Source organism: Trichomycterus rosablanca, chromosome 11, assembly GCF_030014385.1.
Source record: "Trichomycterus rosablanca isolate fTriRos1 chromosome 11, fTriRos1.hap1, whole genome shotgun sequence".
Classification (NCBI taxonomy): Eukaryota; Metazoa; Chordata; class Actinopteri; order Siluriformes; family Trichomycteridae; genus Trichomycterus; species Trichomycterus rosablanca.
This window is the reverse complement of record NC_085998.1, coordinates 25,264,234-25,286,335: the sequence shown is the minus strand read 5'-3', so window position 1 is coordinate 25,286,335 and position 22,102 is coordinate 25,264,234. Positions and strand designations below refer to the sequence as shown.

The following is a 22,102-nucleotide window of genomic DNA, read 5'->3' as shown; positions in this document are numbered from 1 at the left end:
CATACTGCAAATCCATAACTCAAAACAAGTCAAGGTTACAAGTGTTGTGGCTTTCACTAAATGCGACTTTTCACTAGACGCAATTATTTAACGTTTTTTTTTACTTAGTAACGGATGTTATTTAAAATGTAGCGAATTACCATTCTTAATACAAAACATACTTAAGTAAAGATAGATAGATAGATAGATAGATAGATAGATAGATAGATAGATAGATAGATAGATAGATAGATAGATAGATAGATACTTTATTGATCCCGAAGAAAATTAGAGAAGTAAAATTACAGGTACACAAGTACACAAAAAAACTACTCAATTACAGTAACGCGAGTAAGTGTAATTCGTTACTTTCCACCTCTGGTTTGAACCCACATTTCTGATATTTTAAAATGTTGTTTGACATCCTCTCCTATCAGTAATAATTAAGAAGGCGGGACATGTCCGTGAAATCCTGCGTCTCATCAGGTTCTGATATTATTTCCGTTTTAATCAAACTCGCTTCTGTTTCAATCAAACTCTCTCACACAACTATTCTTATTCACATGCCCTATCAGTCTGTCTTGCATTTACTGTCATTTTGTTCCTTAAACGTGATTATTTGCATTCACGTACACTATTTATTACGCTTACCTATGCTATTATTCTTTTTTTGCATATAATAATATTCTCTTGCAATTGTTGCGATGATGGCCAAGGTGACCCGTTCAATGGGTAAATTAAAGCTTAATCAATTAACATCTTAAGTCATCTGTCAGTTTGCCCTCACAAATAACTTTGAACATGGAGAGAGACCAGCTTTACCATTAATCATAAAATTAAGTAAAGCCTTCACACTAACAATTTAATTCAGTCTTCATCAGATAGCATTTTATTTTAGGTGCAGCAGATCCAGAATAAAGATTGGCATTGGGGCTGATGTGCAATGAATAAAGAAGTACAATTAAACAATTGGGGAGATACAATAAGTGCAATCATAATTCACAATTTAAAAGTTACATTACTTACTTGTTATTTACTTGTTACTTATATGATTTTTTTCCCCTTTGTATATACTTAAAACTTAAATTTGGTCTGGGTGTCCCTAATTCTTAAGTTGCTAATTTATTCTGATTACACAATGGAGTTGCTCCGAACTGAGGTAATGGTAGTCATGGTGACGAGATCTGAACACCAGGTTACATGTGACGCAAGCACGTAAGTGCGTGCCCTCCCCGGAACTCATTCAGAGTGTATTGCAGCGCCTGCAGTTCGAAAAAAAGAGCCTTAACACAAAAGTCTATGAGAGCAATCTGGGGCAATTTTCAGCAGACTCTACTCTGATTTTCAGTATAATATCGTGATTTTCAGTTGGAATATCGTAGTCCAATCAGCGTCGAGTTGTGTTACGTACAGTACCGCCCCTTTCGATTGGACTACGATATTCAGAGGCAAGACAGACTCCAGAACAGTCACAGCTGTGATAGAAAAATTTCTTCCCTTTTCGCCCTTTGGTGGTGCGTCGCCCGATCGCCCTAAGGAACGAGCCGCCCCTGCTCCCAAACTATGTTTTGTCACGAAAACAAATGCAAGAAGTGACGAGGAGTTTAATGACACCACGTCCAAAAATGCACATTAACAATAAGCGAGCGATCAAAGTTGTTTGTGTGCTGATGTGCAGTGTAAAAGCAAAGAGGAAAAAATAATGAATCTGAGTTGATTTGGCTATGCGACCAGCAGGGATTGTTCTGTAGTGAGTTGGAGGTTAATAAATATTTTTTGCACTGCAACGTGGGTATTATGTTTTGTTGAGAACGATAAGGTCAGAAATACCGTAAAACATGTGTATTCTGATAGAAACGATATTACGCCCCTGTCCCATGTTTTACAACTCCTCCCCTCATGCTAGATATCTCTCTTCGGCTCGGATCAAGTTGTTAAGCTGTTCACACATAGTGATCGAGAGCCGAGTTTCGATCGCCAAGCAAACGCCGAGTTGCCTCCGAGCCGGCAAATCAGAATCACTTTTGCTGGTAGAGCCATCAGGCATGTCCCAAGTCTGAATGCACCACCTCATAATCAGTCTCCAACTTCTGTGTGAGCTCGAAGGGCCCTTGCGCTGCCAATAAGTTGGGCCTCTCTACTGTATTGCAATTACTGTTGTTCCTGGACCTGGAGTAAGTTTTCACCTGATAAACACCAGTGCATGTATGCTTTCAGGCCCAGGATACATTGAATTGGAATCAGAGTGACTTTATTTCACTAAGAATGTTACACATACAAGGAATTTGTCTTGGTGAGAGCACGCATGTATGACATATAACATACTGTATGTTACAGACCAGACAGCATACAGACTGTTAAAAAGTATTAACTAAGTAATTAACTGTAAATACAATACAAAAACAATGATAAGAATAAAAATATAGAATAAAGAATGATAAGCAGCCAGGGAGAGAAGATAAGAGGTGTACATACACCGATAAGGCATAACATTATAATAATTATATAGCCTTGACCACCCATTACCTTGTCGCCGGTTTACCACTGTTCTTTTCTTGGATCACATTTGATGGATACAGGACCACTGTAGACTGGGAACACCCCACAAGAGCTGCAGTTTTAGAGATGCTCTGACCCAGTTGTCTAGCCATCACAATTTGGCCGTAGTCAAACTCGCTCAAATTCTTATGCTTGCCCATTTTTCCTGCTTCTAACACATCAACTTTGAGTTTAAAATGTTCACTTGCTGCCTAATGTATCCCACTCACTAACAGGTGTCATGATGAAGAGATAATCAGTGTTATTCACTTCACCTGTCAGTGGTCATAATGTTATGTCCTGTCAGTGTATGTAAATAAGAATATTTACATACCTATGCATAACTAGAAAATAAATATGCATAAATAGAAACCCAGAATATTGCAGAATGATTCATTTACTGTAAATAAACCTGCACTAGTGTTCGTGACTTCTGTGACTTTCAATCTTTTTATTACATAATGCTGTGCCAAAACCAAACAAATGCTGTGGGTACCCCAGAGAGTTTGGAAACTCTTCTAGTGGCCCAACAACAGCAAATCAACTAACTGCAGAAACAAAACTCTTATATTATGCAGCTGTTGACCAACCAAATCCCAACCTACTTTTCAGCTAAATCGGCTGAGGTGACTCTACTCCGTTATTCAACCCACATCAACCCTTCATCCAGTGGATGAAGAGGGTTTTTAACTCAAATGTCTCTTAAATTTATTGTATATTTCAAATAACGCTGCCCATTTTTCCACTGAAGCCAGTAAAGTGACCTGTTTGATCTCATGTTTTGCTGGAAGGGCTTGCAAAAGCACAATTGTGTGAATGAATGAGAGATAAGACAGGGTCCTACAAGCTCTTTAAAGCAACCAGGATACAATCAACCATCCTTTGGAAGAAAGGGAGTCTGATGAGAAAATACTTAACCTGCGAGCTCACTTTTTATACACTGGAAGCTTGTGGTTGGAATGAGCTCACACTAATTACTGTGTACAGGTGGGGACTCCAAAGAGAACTAGCCTGCAGAGATTACTCCCTTTTCCTGGACCGGTTAATTGCCTTGTCAATCAGATTAGACAACCTAATGTGTACTCATAGGACTTCCAGTAATCCTACACCTCCCAAGCCCAAGTCCATCCTGTAAACCTGAGCCTATGGAATAAAGTCATGCTGGAAGCATGCCATTTAAGGCAAGGGCTATGCCTTAATCTGATTGCCCTTAGAGTGGATGGGTAGGCAGCAGTGTTAATTTTGACAGCAAATTTTGATTTAGTTTTAGTCATAGTCTTTTGACTAAAATGTAATTTAGTTTTAGTCATAATTTAGTCATCTGAATTGTTTTAGTTTTAGTCTAGTTTTAGTCGACTAATTATCATAAGAATATAGTCGACTAAATCTACAGTTCATTCAGTCGACTAAAATACATATTTGTTTGTTTATTAGGATTTTAACGTCATGTTTTTACACATTGGTTACATTCATGACAGGAACGGTAGTTACTCATTACACAAGTTTATATCGAACACAGTCATGGACAAATTTAGTATCTTCAATTCACTTCACTTGCACGTCTTTGGACTGTGGGAGGAAACCGGAGCACCCGGAGGAAACTCACGCAGACACGGGGAGAACATGCAAACTCCACACAGAAAGGACCCGGATCTCCTGCCGGATGTGACTGGTCTGGAGTAATTGCACCAAGAATGACAAGAAATCACTACAGACATTATTGAAGACTACACCGAAGAACAACTCTATTATTATTTATCTATTTATTACCAGTTATAACTTTTAGATCATTTAATTCTGTGTTCGTATGCTCTGTGTAAATCGTGTATTTATTTAAAGTATCCTCCTGGCCACCCAAGAAGGATGGGCCCTGCTGAGTCTGGTTCCTCTCAAGGTTTCTTCCTGTAATTTTCAGGGAGTTTTTCCTTGCCACAGTCGCCCTCGGCTTGCTCAACAGGGGTTTTTTGTATCTGTTGGTCCTGGATTTTGTAAAGTTGCTTTGAGACAATGTCTATTGTAAAAAGCGCTATATAAATCTTGCTGTGAGGCGACAGTGTTACCCACTTAGCCACCGTGCCGCCCTAAAATAAATATAAAGGGTGTAAAATGTAAATGCTTTTTTATCACTTCCCTTAAATTATTTAAGCAATTATATACACTTACACAAAATGACACATTTTTAACCAGTTATGGAATATTTTTAATGTTTGAATGTGCAATACACACAAAAACAGATTTAACTTATTTCAAACAACATCTTTATTTAACTGACCTTGCTTATTGAGCATAACAATAATAAAATATTAATGACCAGTAGGCCTGCTCTGCCTGAAACATATATGCATTGTTCATAACAAATTGCATATTACATTCTTTATAAAACTGGGTACTGTAAAAGCAGCTGTGACATTATGTTGGCATTATACTGCCAGCAGTGCCAGATGTTTCAGATGTGTTGTGTTTTTACCCGAGATCTATGGCATGCATTTGGGGCCAAAATCGTCTTAGTTCTAACGCCTGTACACGTAAAAAATATTATGTGTCCAGACGTAAAATATGTACGTGTACAGACGGCAAAATATGACGTGTTAACGCCTCTTCACAACTTTTAGCCAATCAGTGAACTATAACATGAATATATCTGCATGTGAATAAGGGACCGTGACAAACACTGACAATGTGCAACGTTTGGCTTCCCATATTCATGAGACGCGTACACACGTTACAACGTATTGCCTACTAAGCATGACACACATGCAAACGTAGCGTTACGTTATTTGCACGTGAGAGCACGCACTAAATACGCACTGTGCTCTTAATTTAAACGTAGGCTCATGTGACCGTGATGTAGTCAATTTACTTTACAAAATGGCTCTTCGAAATTTTCTTTTGAATTGCAAAAGAGTATTTGCGGACTGCACAAGACTGGCCAGTTCCAGCCATGCTCCGGCAGATGTGGATCTGATAATAACAAGGTAAAGTGCTAATTATGATTTTTGTTGTCTGTTATGATGTCTGTTTTCTTTGTTGTTTATATGTACTTTTTTGCATTTATCCACAAAATGAAATGAAGTTGAATTCTACAGTATGTCAAAATAAAACCGGGCCTTTTGATTTTGTAGATAAAACTGTCCATGGCATATTATTATTATTATTATTATTATTATTATTATTATTAATAAAGATTTTTAAATATAAAGTAGAACTTCAGTCAAAAAAAAAAATTACCCCAAACAAATATACTGTATTGTTCAGAAAGGTCATAGAAATCATGTACCTGCATAATTTTATTAATAAAATAAAATGCCTGTTTTTTTAATTATAAAATAAAATGCCTGTTTTTTTAATTATAGCAACAGAAGTTGGAATCAGTAACTGCCAGTTTTAAGACATGAGATACTCACATCAAGAAAGATGAACCATCAAACATTATTATGATGTCCATTTATTGTTTTATTTCTTTTTCTTTTTTTTCTTTTTTGTCTTTAGAATGGATACAATGTTGAGGAGTGTTCAGTGGGCAAGAGGAAGACTAGTTGAACCTGAAGTAGCTGATGGAATGCTCAATGTAATTTCTCAATTTCTAGAGGAAATGGGAGCAATTTCTGAACAGCAAGGTTTGAAATAATATTCTAAAGTAAATAAACTAAACTGCATAATCAACTAATTAAAATTCATAAACAGTTAATTATTGTTTGTGTAATGTTGCCAGCTGACCAAGGATACCATGCACCTCGATTTATGGGACGGGTCGGACGTCCAAGGTATTCTGTAACTCAGGAACAGTTGGAGTTCCTGTTCACATTTAATTTCACTATACCTCAAATTTCTGACATATTGGCTGTATCAACACGAACAACTAAAAGACTCTTAAGGTAAGACAAATTGCATCATTATTATTATTATTATTATTTTTGTTTTTATGTTTTTTGTGGATGGTCTTGTATAATTTAAATTTCATAATTCTTTCTAAAATCATGTGCTAAAATGTTCTTATATTAATTTATTAGTTCATTATAAGTCACAAAAAAATTAAATGTATTATTGTACTGTGTGATATAGCTAATACTAATAAAGAATGAAGAGATAATTAATTAATTAATATATTCTGTTTATCACTGCTGTCCAATGAAAAACATTTCTATTTTAATTAATTAATTACTTGATTTATTTTTTGCATAATCTGAACAAAACCGATGAACGTTACACTGTGTAAAGAGTTTGGAATAAATGGATCAATAGAAATGCTCTAAAATTATTTGAAATAAAATCCTTTTACATTAAGTTTAAAGTGGTAGTTTGAACATAAATGTTGTGTGTGTGTGTGTGTGTGTGTGTGTGTGTGTGTGTTTACACAGACAATATAACTTGTCATTAAGAGGTCGCTACACAAATGTATCTGACACTGATCTGGATGAAAAAATCAAAGAGTTGGTCAGTGGAAATGATCAACTTGGCATACAGGCTGTTAGAGCAAGACTGGCAAGTGAAGGCATTATAGTACCACGGAACAGGATTCGTCAGAGCTTGATCCGAACCAATCCTGAAGGAGCAGCTTCCAGAACCATGTCTCACAGAATGCACAGAAGAGCTTATCGAGTGGCAGGGCCAAACTCTTTGTGGCATCTAGATGGCAATCACAAGTTAATCAGGTATGCAGCAATTCCTTCCTTATATTATATACATATACATTTATATGTAGATACAATCCCAATTTCAAAAACATTGGAACGCTGTGCAAAATGTCAGTAAAAACAGAATGCAGCGATGTATAAAACATAGATCATTGGAAATAATGCAAATACAACATTTCCGATGTTAAAACAAAAAATGTTAGTTTTTCGAAAAATAAATGCTCATTTTAAATTTGACTTCAGCATCATGTATCAAAAAAGTATATATGTAGCAACAAAAGACAAGTAAATTTGTGTAATGCAACAGAAAATTTTTTTTGTCATTGGTACCAGGTGAGTAAGATGATTGGGTATAAAAAGCATCTCAGAGAGACTGGAGAAACCTTTATATGTATAAAAAAAGCTGAAAACCAGTTATTGTCTCTTGACATGGTAACATAATAGTATATGTAAATAGTAGTAATAATATTGTTTTTGTCTTTTCTCAAGATGGAGAATTGTAATACATGGTGGCATAGATGGATACAGTCGCCTGGTAGTATTTCTCAAAGCCTCCAATAACAACTGTAGCACTACAGTGTTTCACAGCTTTGTAGAAGCAGTACAGCAGCATGGGGTGCCCTCCCGAGTGCGCTGCGATCAAGGGGGAGAAAACAACGCAGTTTGCTTGTTCATGGACGTTTTCCGTGGGTCATCCAGAGGAAGTGCTTTGCGAGGGAGGAGTACTCATAACCAAAGAATAGAAAGACTCTGGGGTGATGTCTGGAGGAGTGTTACAAACACCTACCATGCTTTATTTACACTTTTAGAAAGTGAAGGCACAATTAACAGCATTAATGAAATGCATCTATGGGCACTGCATTACGTTTATTTGCCCAGAATTAACAGACATCTGCAATTGTTCCAGAATCAGTGGAATCACCATAAGTTGAGAACTGAAAGATACATGTCCCCTTACCAACTGTTTATCAGGGGCTGCCTTAGCCAGCAAAATAGCAATCGACTTGCCATAAGAGGAATTTTTGTACCTGATGATCAGGATGTTCCTGAGGTTCATGTTGGAGAGGTTGAAGCTGCACTCCAGCCAGCAGAAGGTGAACAGCAGCCTCTGGATTTTCTCAGTTCTCCAGAAGGTACTTCCCAGCATCTAGAAGGCACTCTACCTCCACAAGGTGCTCCTCAGCCTCCAGAAGGTGGTTTCCCAGCAGAAGCAAATCTCAGTGTATCACTGCCTGACTTTGAATGGCCAGAAACAGTTAATGTTCCTGAGAGTCAGTTTCATCTTGAACAGCAACACATGCAGGAGCTTACTCAGCGGTTGAATCCTCTCAGTGGAGAGCAGGATCTTTTTGGAGTGGACATTTTGGAGCAAGTGATTGCATTTCTGAGAGACATTCCAAGACAAGGTAGTTAAATACTATAATTATTTTGATGTGTTCTTTTTTTTTGTATGTATTTTTTTTTAATATAAATTTTTTTTTAATTCTGTGACAACCTCCCACTCTTTTTCTTTTCAGCATTTAACATCCTGTGTAGGAACTTCACATTTTATAACAGTTTACTTTTCAAGGGGCCTGTTTCCCACATGTATAAAGTCCTGTTTGATTGATGATGACAGTGATTTTTGTTTTGTCAATCATATCACTGCTGTTTAGAGGCAACAAAAATTCTATAAAATTGCACAACCTCTGCTACAACACTGACATCTTTTTTAATGTAGCACAGAACAATATTTTTTCAAAAGCAGTAGATTGTTTATTAAGCCAAGTGCAACTGTAACAGTACATTTTGATTCAGTTTATTACAAAAGACAAAGTAATAGTGACCAAATCTTAACAAATAAAAAAATGCATTTGTAACAAACAGTAACCATTATTACGTTTTTATTTCTTGAATTATAAGAACACTGTTAAACAACTCTTGGTTAAAAGGGGGAAAAAAATCAGATTTGTATATGTAGTGCTATGTATTTGTTTGTTTTCTTTTTACTCCAGTCCTGGTGACTGACCTGTGCATTTCCTGGTATTCCTTGTATTTCCCTAATGTTTGATTTTCATGAACAAGGGATAAGGAAAGTGGATACCTACGACTGGACATTCAACCAGTAATTTACAATATATATTAAAATAAAAACAATAATTAGAAGAATCATTTGTAACAGAACCTGAAATAAAAAAGATGACAGGTGCTGGACTTACACCTCAAGCCAACCCAAAAGTTGGTGCCTGTATTATTGCAGAGTTCATCCAGTTCTCAAAGTCATCATAGGTGGAGTGCATTGGCAACCTAATGCAAACTGAGCAGGTATTTGCTTCTGGGAGTGGTCTCTTACAACCTGCTGCATGTAGAAATTCCAGGGATGGAGGAGCTCGAAATCCCAGAGGTGGGAGTCTGTCAAGGCCTGAAGCAAAGATCAGAACTCTTTCCAAGGTCACAGGCTTGCATCTGCCTCCTAAAACAGTGTAACAACTGATCAGAAATTATGTATCACAGAGTTTTCATGACAGTGACCTGAAAAAAATGTTTTATTAGCAAATGAGGCTATACACAGTAATAGTAGGTTGTTCCTAATAAACTGTTTGGTAAGTGGAGATACACATAAGTGGTGATATACATATAATTGAATGAACAATGATATAGGTATTTACTCTATAATCTTGGCTTATTCTGGCATTTTCCTCTACTACTTGCCTTCTACATTTATAAGCCAGTCCCGCCAAAAGCAAAGGACTCTGTTTTCCTCCCGCCGCAGGTTACTTCCTCTTGGTGACAACACTGGATGGAACAGGTCGATGAGGTCCTTGGCCATTAAAAGTTTAGAAGACTTCAAAAACAGACCTTCAAATTGTGAGGGGTTCAAACGAATGCCCTCTGCTAACCCCAATATCTGCAGCCCGTCAACAAACCTGTCAAAAAAAAAAGCAAAATGTTTTCTTCTTATTATTGTGACAGCAGGCTCATAAGCTCCCAGACAAAGAAAAAGTCACCCTGTTTAAGGTACCCCCGGGAGCTTTACATTTTTCATATTAGTGGTATTATGTTCTAATGGTATTTGTTCTAAATATATGCTTACTGTTCCAGTCCTGGTTTTACTCTGCCTTCAAAGTAATCCTGTGCAGCTTCAAGCACCAGAATATCCCGTTCCTCAAGATTCTTAATATACCGAAATGCTCCAAGAATTGAAATACTTTCTGATGCCTCAAAAATAGCCAGTCTGGCTTCTTCTGTGGTATCAGCATTCTGTATCTGCATTGCAGAAAAACATACATACACAAATACACATCCCACATTCTAAAGGTCCACAGATCATATAGGTGCACTTTGTAGTTATACAATATCAGATTATAGTCTGTCTCTTTCTCTGCATACTCTTTAGCCCAATTTTACCCCATTCTTTAAAGGTCAGAACCCCCATAGGATCACCAGAGAGCAGCTATTATTTGGGTGATGGATCATTGTCAGCACTGCAGTGACCCTGATATGGTGGTGGTATATTAGTGTGCTGTGCTGGTATGATTGGATCAGATACAGCAGGGCTGCTGAAATGTTTAAACCCCTCAGTTTCACTGCCATCACCCAAATAATAGCTGCTCTGTGGTGGTCCTATGGGGTCCTGACCTTTGAAGAAAAAGGGGCCAGCAAAGTATGCAGAGAAAGTGACAGACCACAGTCTGATATTGTATAACTACAAAGTGCACCTATATGATCTGTGGAACTGATAACATCTACATGGAGTAGATTTATAAAGGATGGTCATAATGTGACTCGGCCGTGTATAACTGATTTCAATTATGCAGAGAATAGTGGTGATTCAGTCTTACACATTATGAAGGAATTTAGACTGGTTATAGGAATTTTGGTTGCAGTTGTTGCAGATAAATATCAGAACCTTTTTTCTCTATTTAGGAAAGAATTCTGTTTTTACAAGTTACTTAGTTGTGTAGAACATTTTTACATCAACAAATGCATGTTCATGTATGCTTATATGCTAAAATTACAGGAAATCAGAATAGGCAAACATTTTAATGTCACTATTTTCCATGATACAATACACAGCAAGTATATTTTTTGAGATACTAAATTATCATGATTAAAAAAATTTTTTTTACCTTTTCCAGTCTCTCACGGAGTTCTGTATTCGGAATTTCACTGACTGCGACTGAAGGATTCATTGTTCTTGTCAACATGTTGTATGTTTTTCTGGAAAAAAAGTTTGGTGCTACTCCTCCATGTAGCAGACACACCCCAACATAATTCCAGCAGTTCTATACTGTCCAGTTCGTAAAGCTGAAGTGACATTATATGGAAGAAATGTTAATGAAATGCAGATTTTTCTGATTTGGGGTTATAAAATTTAGCATATAGGGTAAAAATTTACCATGTAAGTCCAAAGATAGATGTCTTTCTTCTTCTGGCCCCTCAAACAGAGAGCTCTCTTTAATAGCTTGTACCAACAGTCTAGAGAACTCTCTGGTTGGCCCTCCATCGTCCACAGCCCCCTCAGACACATCCCAGTCATCCACAAACAGTACATCATTTTTTTTTAGTGGATCAAAGAAAGGACGCTGAAAAGCACGTATTGCACATGACAGTATGTCGTCACGGCAAATGTTGATTAAGTTCCCTGATGCTGATTTTTCAAAATCAATTTTGGATCTGAGTTTTTTAAGCAGGAATGATACGTCAGTCCTAAGGAGAGAAAAAAGTCAATATTATGACATTAAATCATTTAATGGTTATTCTATACAGATTTTTGGTAGGACATCAATTCAGTGAGGTTTATTAATATTGGGAAAACACTGATTTTGAAGTAAGCACTTGATCTGTGCATACAGTATGTGCAGATTTTGACATCTTAGAACTTGCAACTGTAAAGGAACAAAGTTGAGTACTCACTCTGCTGAAGTGGAGAGATCTTCTGGCACATTGTCTTCCTCTGGTGTTGGAGTTAAGCTGTGCACCATTTGTAGAGGAGGGGAAATGTCATCTGTAGGAGATAGGAGGGGGTAAATTTCTATAGGAGGGGATACGCCCTGTGTTGGAGATAGGAGGGGGGAATTTTCCATAGGAGGGGATACGCCATGTGTTGGAGATACGCCATGTGTTGGAGATAGGAGGGGGGAATTTTCCATATGAGGGGATATGCCCTGTGGTGGAGAACTAGATGTAGATGGTAAGCTTTGGTTTCCATAGGAAGTAGTAGATGATTCATTGTCATTTGCCAGAATTTCCTAAAATCATAAAAGACTTTTACTTTTTTATACTTCTTATTATTATTTGCATTACATCAAACTAAGCCAACTGACCTACATCATGCTGTGATTATTTGGAATTTCTTCATATTTTGTGACAAAGCGAAATCTGTAAAAAAGATAATCTACCTGTATGTCATCTCCAGACATCCATAAAACATACACAATACAGGGTTCAACAATTCCATTTTCTGCCAGAGAACCCATCAAAGTACTTAGCATTGGTGTTGGTGACATGGCCAGCTGTAATGAAAATATTTCACTTGCTACATCATCTGTACCAGCAAAGGCTACTAGGTCCTGTGGGGAAAAAAGCAACATACACAAATGTGTTCAAAGCAAGAACATAGATTTCTAATAAATTGTTGGTCAAAAAATTACCTGGAATGGCTGGGATGCAATAAATCTCCTTCTCTGTAATCTACCATCTGAAAATTTCAACTGGATTAAAATTCCCTGTTCTGGCTCGGGAACATTCATCAAATACTGCCTTCTGTCCTCTATTTTCTGAAGTACATAAACAAATATCATCATTAAACACACTAATAAATGTTGAAGTATGTCACATATTGCTATGTAGATAGAAAATTCTTACTTGTCTTCATCGCCTCTCCCATTCTTGGAACTGCCTTCGCCTCATTTCCTGTTGTAAATAATTGATAACAAGATTAAAACATTTACTGAAAATCATGATCATGATATGACAACAAACATGATCAACTTAATATAAGAACTTGCAGGTACAGCATTTAGTATTCCATACATCTACTAATAAAAACTTACAAAAAATAATAAAAGTTTAATGAGGTTACCTTTTCTCTATCAAGTTGAAGACACTGTTGAAACTCATCATCTTGTTGTGCCCTTAAGGCTCTCCATGCCAGCAAATCCTGTCAGTGTTAAAACAAATAACTATAATAATTAAATGAAACCACAACATGACACTAAGCACAGTAACTTTATGAGAAAACATCATGCAATACCATTTAACTCACATTGTCAGTTGGTTCCATGGATGCTAATTCAGGATTAGTTGATAGATCCTAAAGGATGCATTAAAATGCTTAAAATTATTATTCAACATACATCTGGCAATCAAGTCAGGCTTAACCCATCCAAACATTCTGCCCTTAAACAAACAATTAGTATTACAGTTTTGCACATACTACTTTAAATGGAATACACTGATCAGCCATAACAATACCACCACCTTCCTAATAATTGTGTTGGTCCCCCTTTTGCTGCCAAAACAGCCCTGACCCATCAAGGCATGAACTAGATAATCAGTGTTGTTCACTTAACATTTCAGAGGCCATAATGTTATGCCTATCAATGAATGCGGAGACCATTAGTAACTGACAAAAATGTACATCACGTTTTAGGAGTAGTAAATGTATTTAAAGTATTTATGTAAAGAAAAAAAATACTCACATGCTCATTAATGTCTAAAGGCGAAGGTTCGCTTGCAGAGGCAACATCCTTATAATAAGAACTTTCAGTTAAATCTTTGTGAGCACATATTTCTTATAATGCCTTGCACATGCACCTCGTTAAATACTGAAAATGTAGAGTAAAAGAACTGGTGTGGTTGCAGTTTATTTGTATTTTACTTTGACTTAATTGGAAGTTGCCTTGGATTACAATGAAGAAATGTAATTTGTTCTATAATTAAATCTGAATGTAATAATAATAATCATACACTAATTTACACATTTAGAGTATTGTGAATAATGCAAAATAATTTTTTTCATCAGCTGTAACACAAACTATATCATGAGGTTTCCCCCTCTGCAGCACATGAGCCTGGCAAAATTGTATTGAACACTCACGCACAAAAATACTATTACTTACCTCATTATTTTCCAGAAATTCTTCAGGTGCCCTCTCCTGTGAAAAAAAGAAAAACAAATGTTAGTATCTGACATTTCAAAAATATATTTTAGATTTGTAGATTTTCATTCCTTATGCATGCATCTGGAATTGGATTTAAAGTTGGAAGAACCGGTCAACATACAGTAAAAACATCTTAGCATGCTTGGCACAGTTTATTTAAAATTCTTTTTCAAACTATTCATCTTATATTAGTTTGTGTTTGATCGAAAATACACAGTCAAGTCACAATATTATGACTACCTACTTGTATATACATCAGGGCTGCTCAATCCTGGTCCTGGAGATCTACCACCCTGAAGAGTTCAGATCCAACACACCTGACTCTAATGTTCAGTTGCTCCTGAATGCCTTTCATTACCTGGATCAGGTGTGTTAGATTTGGGGTGGAACTAAACTCTGCAGGGTGGTAGATCTCCAGGACCAGGATTGAGCAGCCCTGTTAGATTATATAAGTGCACTTTGTAGTTCTACAATTTCAGACTGTAGACTGTCTCTTTCTCTGCATAATTTGGTAGCCCCATTTTTCCCTGTTCTTTAATGGTCAAGACCAAAAATGATATCATTGTGCTTACCTTGGACCGTATGTAAATGGCTGATCTTGAAAATTCAGGGCATGCCTTTATAACTGAAGGGCACTGAGAACTGAGATCCACTGTGTGAATTTTCCGCCGCCTATCAACCCTGCATAGTTCAAAATCGCCATCCTGAAGGTCAGGAAACGTATCCCTGACTTTCTGCTGAAAGTCCCTCTCTGACATGGCATATGGCATGGATACCTTTTTAATCGATGCATCACCTGTTTGAGAGTAAAATATTTATTATATCTCTGAAGTGAATGTTATGAATTCAATACATATTAATATCCTATGTATGCAAAATACTATTTTGCATAATATAGTTTGTTGTCAATGTCATAATAATAGGTAATTGGCAGGCCACTTTGAACATAGATTAACATACTTCTAGGAATCAAGACCTCTTCGTGTGGCTCTGCCAAAAATGCCAGTCTAAGAGTGCACATTCGTGTTGCCCGACTTCTAGATGATCTTGTAAGACGGTGGCCTTCCACACCTCTCTGGAAGTCCCTTAGACTGTAGGAAAAACATGAACAACTAATTACACAGCGAAGAAAAAAAGTCACCAAAAGAAACAGGGCCATTAAGCACATTATCAATTAATTTCATTATTAAGCCACATTATGCTGTACAATAGCTTGTGTAATGGTTAAAGAATGTCTTCTAAATCCCTATAAGAGGTCCCTATAAGGGTTTTAGCAGGAACTGATAACATCCATAAAGAGTAGATTTACAAGGAAGTGGTCATAATGTTATGCTTGATCTGTATCTTGTCCTACCATTCTAGGAACACTCAGTAATACACTCCTATGAAATTCCAATACATCATGTACATAAGATGCTCGTAGATAAGATGCTATTCTTATTGATTTGAGGTTATGGTGTGTTCAGATTTCATTTTTCATTCTGCTGTGGCTTGATCTTTACTTTTGTACTTGTTGTTTTACTTTTCCTCGACCGGTGCCAAAATTAATAGTTAATAAAACGGTTTAGTAAAATGAATCTAACTCTCCACGTCTATCTGACCGCTATATTTGCCGCCAAAACACAGTTACATGGCAACAGCGACACCTCTGATTGGTGGAGCACACATGATGGCTTATGGGTAGTGTATTTCTTAATGAAGAATGGGGGAGTAAACCTGATTTAGAACAGCACTGTAGTGCCTTTAGCAGAACAATTCACCGTTGTTATGTAGAACCAGACAGTTAGCTCTATATTAGGATCTAAATGGATAAAAATATAAGACATATTTAGGCAGGAGAGATAACATCAACTGATGAACCCAGTGCTTCAAGCAGAAAATAACATACCAATTAGGACCTAGTAATAGTTATAAGCTAGCTTGCCAAATATTACAGTTCAAACAGTTTTAAACTCCGGAGTTTAAACAGTCAATTAAACTCCGACGATTTAGAGTCTCCTCCTGACCCACATCCTCTCTGCGAAGATGACCGTCAACAATATTATTAAAAGTTTCTTGAAGATGTCTTAGCCTTCGTCTCCCTGCCATAACTCCTTGTTCCAGCACTTTCAAATAAAGCAAATACATTTTCTTTTAAAATCTTTAAAATTACTGCAACTCAAATCACACTAGCCAACATCTTATTTATGTTTAGGATCGTCTTCAGCAGAGGTCACCAACCTTTTTGATACTGAGAGCTATCTGGGGGGTGGTGGGGGTGGGTGGGTTGTCGGGCCACAATTTGCGTGCGCTCGGAGCATAGGTTATGTCCGCTGCGCATGCGTGCTTGCAGACCTCACCCGGCAACAAGGAATCCTGTTTTCTGATTGGCCGATAGGTCGCTAATTCAGCTGTAGAAGCGCAGAGTAATCTGCCTTTGACTTGTTTGTAGGATTAATTTCTGTGCGGCGAAGTTAATCATTTCTAAGTGTGAGAAATGCCAATTATTATTATTATTATTATTATTATCAATATTGAACTTTGACCCCAGACAAGGTCCGTGTTCATATAGAATTTTTTTTAAATTAAAATTGTATATTCAATACCAGATTGTGTCTTTGCCCCCAAGCACAATGCAAGCAAAGGCTATTTTTTAAGATGATCTCTGAACCAATCACAAAATTTTACTTTACCCCATACATCAATTTAAGCCAGTATCAATAGCTTTACTGTCATCATTCATACACAAATCAAACCCTGAATATATTTCTGCCTTCAAAAACATGACTATCTACATGCCCACTTAATTTTACTGCCCCCCAAGCAAAGCAGTCCAGAACCGGGGCTGTTCAATATTGTCATTTTCAAATCTACATTAATGCAAATGTTATTGGTTCAAAAACAGCCACAATTAAGTAAAATTTTTCGACGGAGCTCCATGGTGACTTAGTGCTATTTTTATAACATGCCCTGCGGGCGACACACATGGTCCATGCGGGCGACCAGGTCTTGGCTACCCCTGGCCTATGGTGTGTATTAAACACTGCAGGTTTGTCTGAGAATGAATGAATGAATGTTGACCGTAAAGTGCAAAGATTTAAATATGTATTGTTTATTTATGGATTTATTTAGATTTAATGCATTGAAATGCTCAAACACGTGACCAAATAAACCAACAAAAATCTATATTAATGCCAGAATCTGAAATCTTTTTTTTTTTTTTTAATAGTGTAATGAGGAGTTTTACTGGAAAAAGAGTCCAGCTGCAACTGAAACATGAAGAGCTCCAGCAGTGTGAGGACAACACCAGATGCCATAAGAAGTCTAAATTGGAAGTTTTGTTCAAACTGTTGGAACTAACTGAAGCGCAGTTCAAGAGACCTCAACACAACATTTCTGTTTTATGTACGTGGACAAAATTGTTGGTACCCTTATGTTAAAGAAAGAAAAATCCACAATGCTCACTGAATTAATTATATATTACCACCATCATTCTATTACTACTATGAATATATCAGTACACCTGATTATAACAGCAGACTTACAGGTGCATCTCAATAAATTAGAATATCATCAAAAAGTTAATTTATTTCAGTAATTTGAAAAAAAAAAAAAAAAACCTCATTATATAGATTTATTACAAACAGAGTGATCTATTTCAAGTTTTTATTTATTTTAATGTTGATGATTATGGCTTACAGAATATGCACTCAATACTTGGTCGGGGCTTCTTTTGCATGAATTACTGCTTCAGTGCAGTGTGGCATGGAAGCAATCAGCCTGTGGCACTGCTGAGGTTGCCCAGGTTGCTTTGAGAGCGGCCCTCAGCTCGTCTGCATTGTTGGATCTGGTGTCTCATCTTCCTCTTGACAATACTCTATAGATTCTCTATGGGGTTTAGGTCAGGTGAGTTTGCTGGCCAATTAAGCATAGTGATACTGTGGTTATTAAACCAGGTATTGGTACTTTTGGCAGTGTGGTCAGGTGCCAAGTCCTGTTTGAAAATGTAATCTGCATCTCCATAAAGCTTGTCAGCAGAGGGAAGCATGAAGTGCTCTAAAATGTCCTGGTAGATGGCTGCGCTGACTTTGGACTTGATATAACACAGTGGACCAACACCAGCAGATGACATGGCTCCCCAAACCATCACTGATGTGGAAACTTCACACTAGACCTCAAGCAGCTTGGACTGTGTGCCTCTCCACTCTTCCTCCAGACTCTGGGACCTTGATTTCCAAATGAAATGCAAAATTCCTTTTGAAAACTTTCATCTGAAAACAAGACAGTTGTAGCCCATGTCCTGGATACGTCTGTGTGTGGTAGCTCTTTAAGCACTGACTCCAGCAGAGGTCCACTCCTTGTGAATCTCCTCCATATTTTTTAATGGCCTTTTCTTGACAATCCTTTCAAGGCTGTGGTTATCCCTGTTGCTTGTGTACCTTTTTTCTACCACACTTTTTCCTTCCACTCATTTTTCCATTAAAATGCTTGGATACAGCAGGAGGTTGTCAGTGACTGCCTTCTGGACATCTGTCAAGTCAGCGGTCTTCCCCATGATTGTGTAGCCTACTGAACTAGACTAAGGGACCATTTTAAAGGCTTAGGAAACTTTTGCAGGTATTTTGTGTTGATTATTCTACTTTTCTGAGATAATGAAGGGTTTACATTGACTGTAAGCCATAATCATCAACATTAAAAGAAATAAACACTTGAAATAGATCACTCTGTTTGTAATGCATCTAAAAAATATGAGTCAACTTTTTGAATTGAATTACTGAAATAAATTAACTTTTTGATAATATTCTAATTGATTGAGATGCACCTGTATGCGATGATACAGGGACCTTTTGTCAATTATTTGTAGGTAGTTTGACCAGAGTAGGTCCCCCCTCATAAGCCTCGGTTCCTCCCAAGGTTTCTTCTTCAGCTCTGAGGGAGATTTTCTTTGCCACTGTTGCCCCTGGCCTCGCTCACTTGGGGGTTTTACATTTCATATTCAAACTTTTGTCTTTACTGGATTTCTGTGAAGCTACTTTTTTTTTTTATTTATATTTTCCTCAATAAATAAACTCCCATTTTGTGAGATTTTGACCATGGCAATGTCAGAACCAGATATTTTGCATGCTTCTTTTGACTATGCTACAGGAAGAAACTTCATATCTAAATTATCATTGCTGCTTGTTATTGACTGAAATAACAATTAAAGATATCTGTCTCGCGTGTGTTGTTTACAGATTTATTAACATTACTTTTAATATATGTGTGTATATTGATTTTATTTTTGTTTTATATTTTAAACTGTATCTTTTAAAAACAAATTAATTGCTTGTTCAAAGTAATAACCTAATGGTGTTTAATACTATAAATGTATATTTACATCATACTACATTTATCATCATAATAAAACTAAAGAAAATAATCCTACAGAATATCAAGAAATAAAGCAGCAGGTTAATAAACAAAGAATCACCTTCACTGTGCAACTTAATTCAATTTGTAAGTAAATATCTCCATCTACTGGCAAAATGCCAAGACGTTGTACAATTACGTCTGTACGGGTAAAATAAAAACCTCTGGAAACATAAAAATATGCCGTCTGTACACGTAAAAAAAAGTACCTCTGCAGACGCAAAAAATAAGCCGTCTGTACACGTAAAAGAAATACGTCTCAATACATCACACGTACATATTTTACGTCTGGACACGTAATATTTTTTACGTGTACAGGCGTTAGAACTAAGACGATTTTGGCCCCAAATGCATGCCATAAAAATAAGCCGTCTGTACACGTAAAAGAAATACGTCTCAATACATCACACGTACATATTTTACGTCTGGACACGTAATATTTTTTACGTGTACAGGCGTTAGAACTAAGACGATTTTGGCCCCAAATGCATGCCATAGAGATCGCCCCACATGGTTTACACATCGTCTTGTTTTTCATGACGTCAAATGAGAAATGTGTCCAGATATCGACTCTCCTCTTTCTCCCTGTTGACATTGTGCAGTTAACCTAGTTCCATGAGTAAAGAAAGTTCACAGGCTAGTCTGGTCTTCCCGGGTTCAGATCAAATTTGTGCTAGTGTGCTCTTAACGCGGAACTGCAAAAGATTAGTACTGATTGGATGGCTAATCGGCTTGTCCCGCCTCTCTTCATACGCTAAAGTAGTTTTGATTGGATCTCTTCCTAACTTGTCCCTACCTTCCACAAAACTAAATCAGTTCTGATTGGATGTCGTCCCTGCCAAACATTTTCGTCTCGTTTTTATTCGTTGACGAAAGTGTCGATTAATTTCGTCATAGTTTTTATCTTTTTTTGTAGTTTCTATTTAGTCATCGTCTCGTTTTCGTCATGAAAAAAAGGGTCGTTGACGAAAACTATGACGAAAATCATTCGTCAACGAAATTAACACTGGTAGGCAGTTTTTTCTTTTACCACTACTACTAAATACTCCCATTTCTTCCCCATCAAGCTCAGTTGGAATAACAAGACATATTACAGGCATATTTAACTTAGCAGGGTGCTTAATTAATAGACATCTGGTAAACAACATTTGGTAAACAATTCCTACAACACCCTTACGGGTTACAGGTAATTAAATATCCAACCATTCCTTTGTCAGTCTGTATTAAATCACAGCAAGTCATATCTTTTTTATAATTCTATAACAGAAATATTTTCTAGTTTTATGTCTCCTGTGGCAAAGGGAACACAATCCCTCAATCATATGGCCGAAAGGCAAACTAGAAGGAAAGTGAGAAGTTTTTTCACCATATTCTAAAAGTAATTTTTGGTCTTTTTGTAGTAATGAATGAGGCATTAACATTTGAGTGTGTGAGTAATTTGTTTATGGTGTACTCCTATATTGCAATCTGTGTTTGTGGCAAGGCTCCAGGCCTTAAAGAATCGATAAATTATGTGTGACAAATAGGGATGTTAATAATGAACAGGTTACTTTATTACCAACAAAGTAGTCATTTTTTGATAAATATTGTCAGTTAAAATATATAAATAATTAATTTCTCACGGTTTATTTGAATTGAGAGTAAAACTACAGAGCTCTACACATGCAGTTCAGACTGCTGATTCTGCAAGGGAATGGGACCACAGAGAGATTTAACATAATAGCCAAGTGCAAGCTTTGTGTACAATCATTTAGCCATCCTAATTCAAACAGTAAAACATTGTCATTTAATTAAAATCATATTACATATTGAATTTACAAACAGACTGAGTTTAAAGGCATAACTCTGCTAATACTTAGGAAGCGCTTTAATAAACTGACTGCATTCGTAGTATTTAGATAGATCACTTCATTAATTCCAAAGGAAAAGTCAAAAATATAGCTTTATGAAAGTCTTGATTTATGATTAACATGATTAATTAACCACCTAATAAACTGTTCATTATCAGCTACATAATTTGACATTATCTACATTATGATCGCTGAACTCGTTTTACCCATGTGTTCTTGTTTATCTTACTGTTCTACACTACTGACAAATTCACTGTTATGTGGTTCTTTATTAAATCTTGTTTTTATAAAACGTTGTAATGTGTTTTTATGTTTTGATGGAGAGCTATATGCTTGTCAGTTAAGGTTAACTGCTGGTTGTCGGTTATCCCTAATGATATGTAACCAAAACCAAAGTAACAAGTAATTGTAGGGTTAGATTTTTGTTTGTTCACACATTTAGGACAATTTTTAGTAGATTCAGTTGACCTGACTGCATGTCTTTGGACTTGTGGGAGGAAACCAGAGCACCCAGTGGAAACCCACACAGACACATGCAAAAGAACACACAGAAAGGACCCTGGGTAAC

The 22,102-nt window shown here is 36.7% G+C and overlaps 1 protein-coding gene across 3 annotated transcripts; it reads right to left on the bottom strand.

Annotated features, from left to right (window-relative positions):
- Positions 1–8,901: 8,901 nt before the first annotated feature.
- LOC134323150 (G2/M phase-specific E3 ubiquitin-protein ligase-like) lies at positions 8,902–15,710 on the bottom strand. 3 transcript variants are annotated; one of them, XM_063004580.1, is made up of 10 exons: positions 15,651–15,710; positions 15,257–15,387; positions 14,869–15,092; positions 14,255–14,290; positions 13,835–13,882; positions 13,399–13,446; positions 13,216–13,293; positions 12,999–13,046; positions 12,785–12,910; positions 12,475–12,703 (listed from the first exon to the last, which is right to left on the bottom strand). In XM_063004580.1, exons 2-8 carry the CDS (start codon positions 15,315–15,317, stop codon positions 13,005–13,007), a joined length of 537 nt encoding a protein of 178 aa, XP_062860650.1. In that variant the 5' UTR covers positions 15,318–15,387; positions 15,651–15,710; the 3' UTR covers positions 12,475–12,703; positions 12,785–12,910; positions 12,999–13,004. The 3 variants fall into 3 exon arrangements, with proteins under 3 accessions (XP_062860649.1, XP_062860648.1, XP_062860650.1); XM_063004579.1 differs by lacking the exons at positions 12,999–13,046; positions 13,216–13,293; positions 13,399–13,446; ... (3 more) ...; positions 15,257–15,387; positions 15,651–15,710 and adding exons at positions 8,902–9,603; positions 9,843–10,057; positions 10,225–10,397; ... (1 more) ...; positions 11,530–11,840; positions 12,048–12,382 and having other exon boundaries at positions 12,533–12,703; positions 12,785–12,904; XM_063004578.1 differs by lacking the exons at positions 12,999–13,046; positions 13,216–13,293; positions 13,399–13,446; ... (3 more) ...; positions 15,257–15,387; positions 15,651–15,710 and adding exons at positions 9,848–10,057; positions 10,225–10,397; positions 11,261–11,438; positions 11,530–11,840; positions 12,048–12,382 and having other exon boundaries at positions 12,533–12,703; positions 12,785–12,904.
- Positions 15,711–22,102: the final 6,392 nt, after the last annotated feature.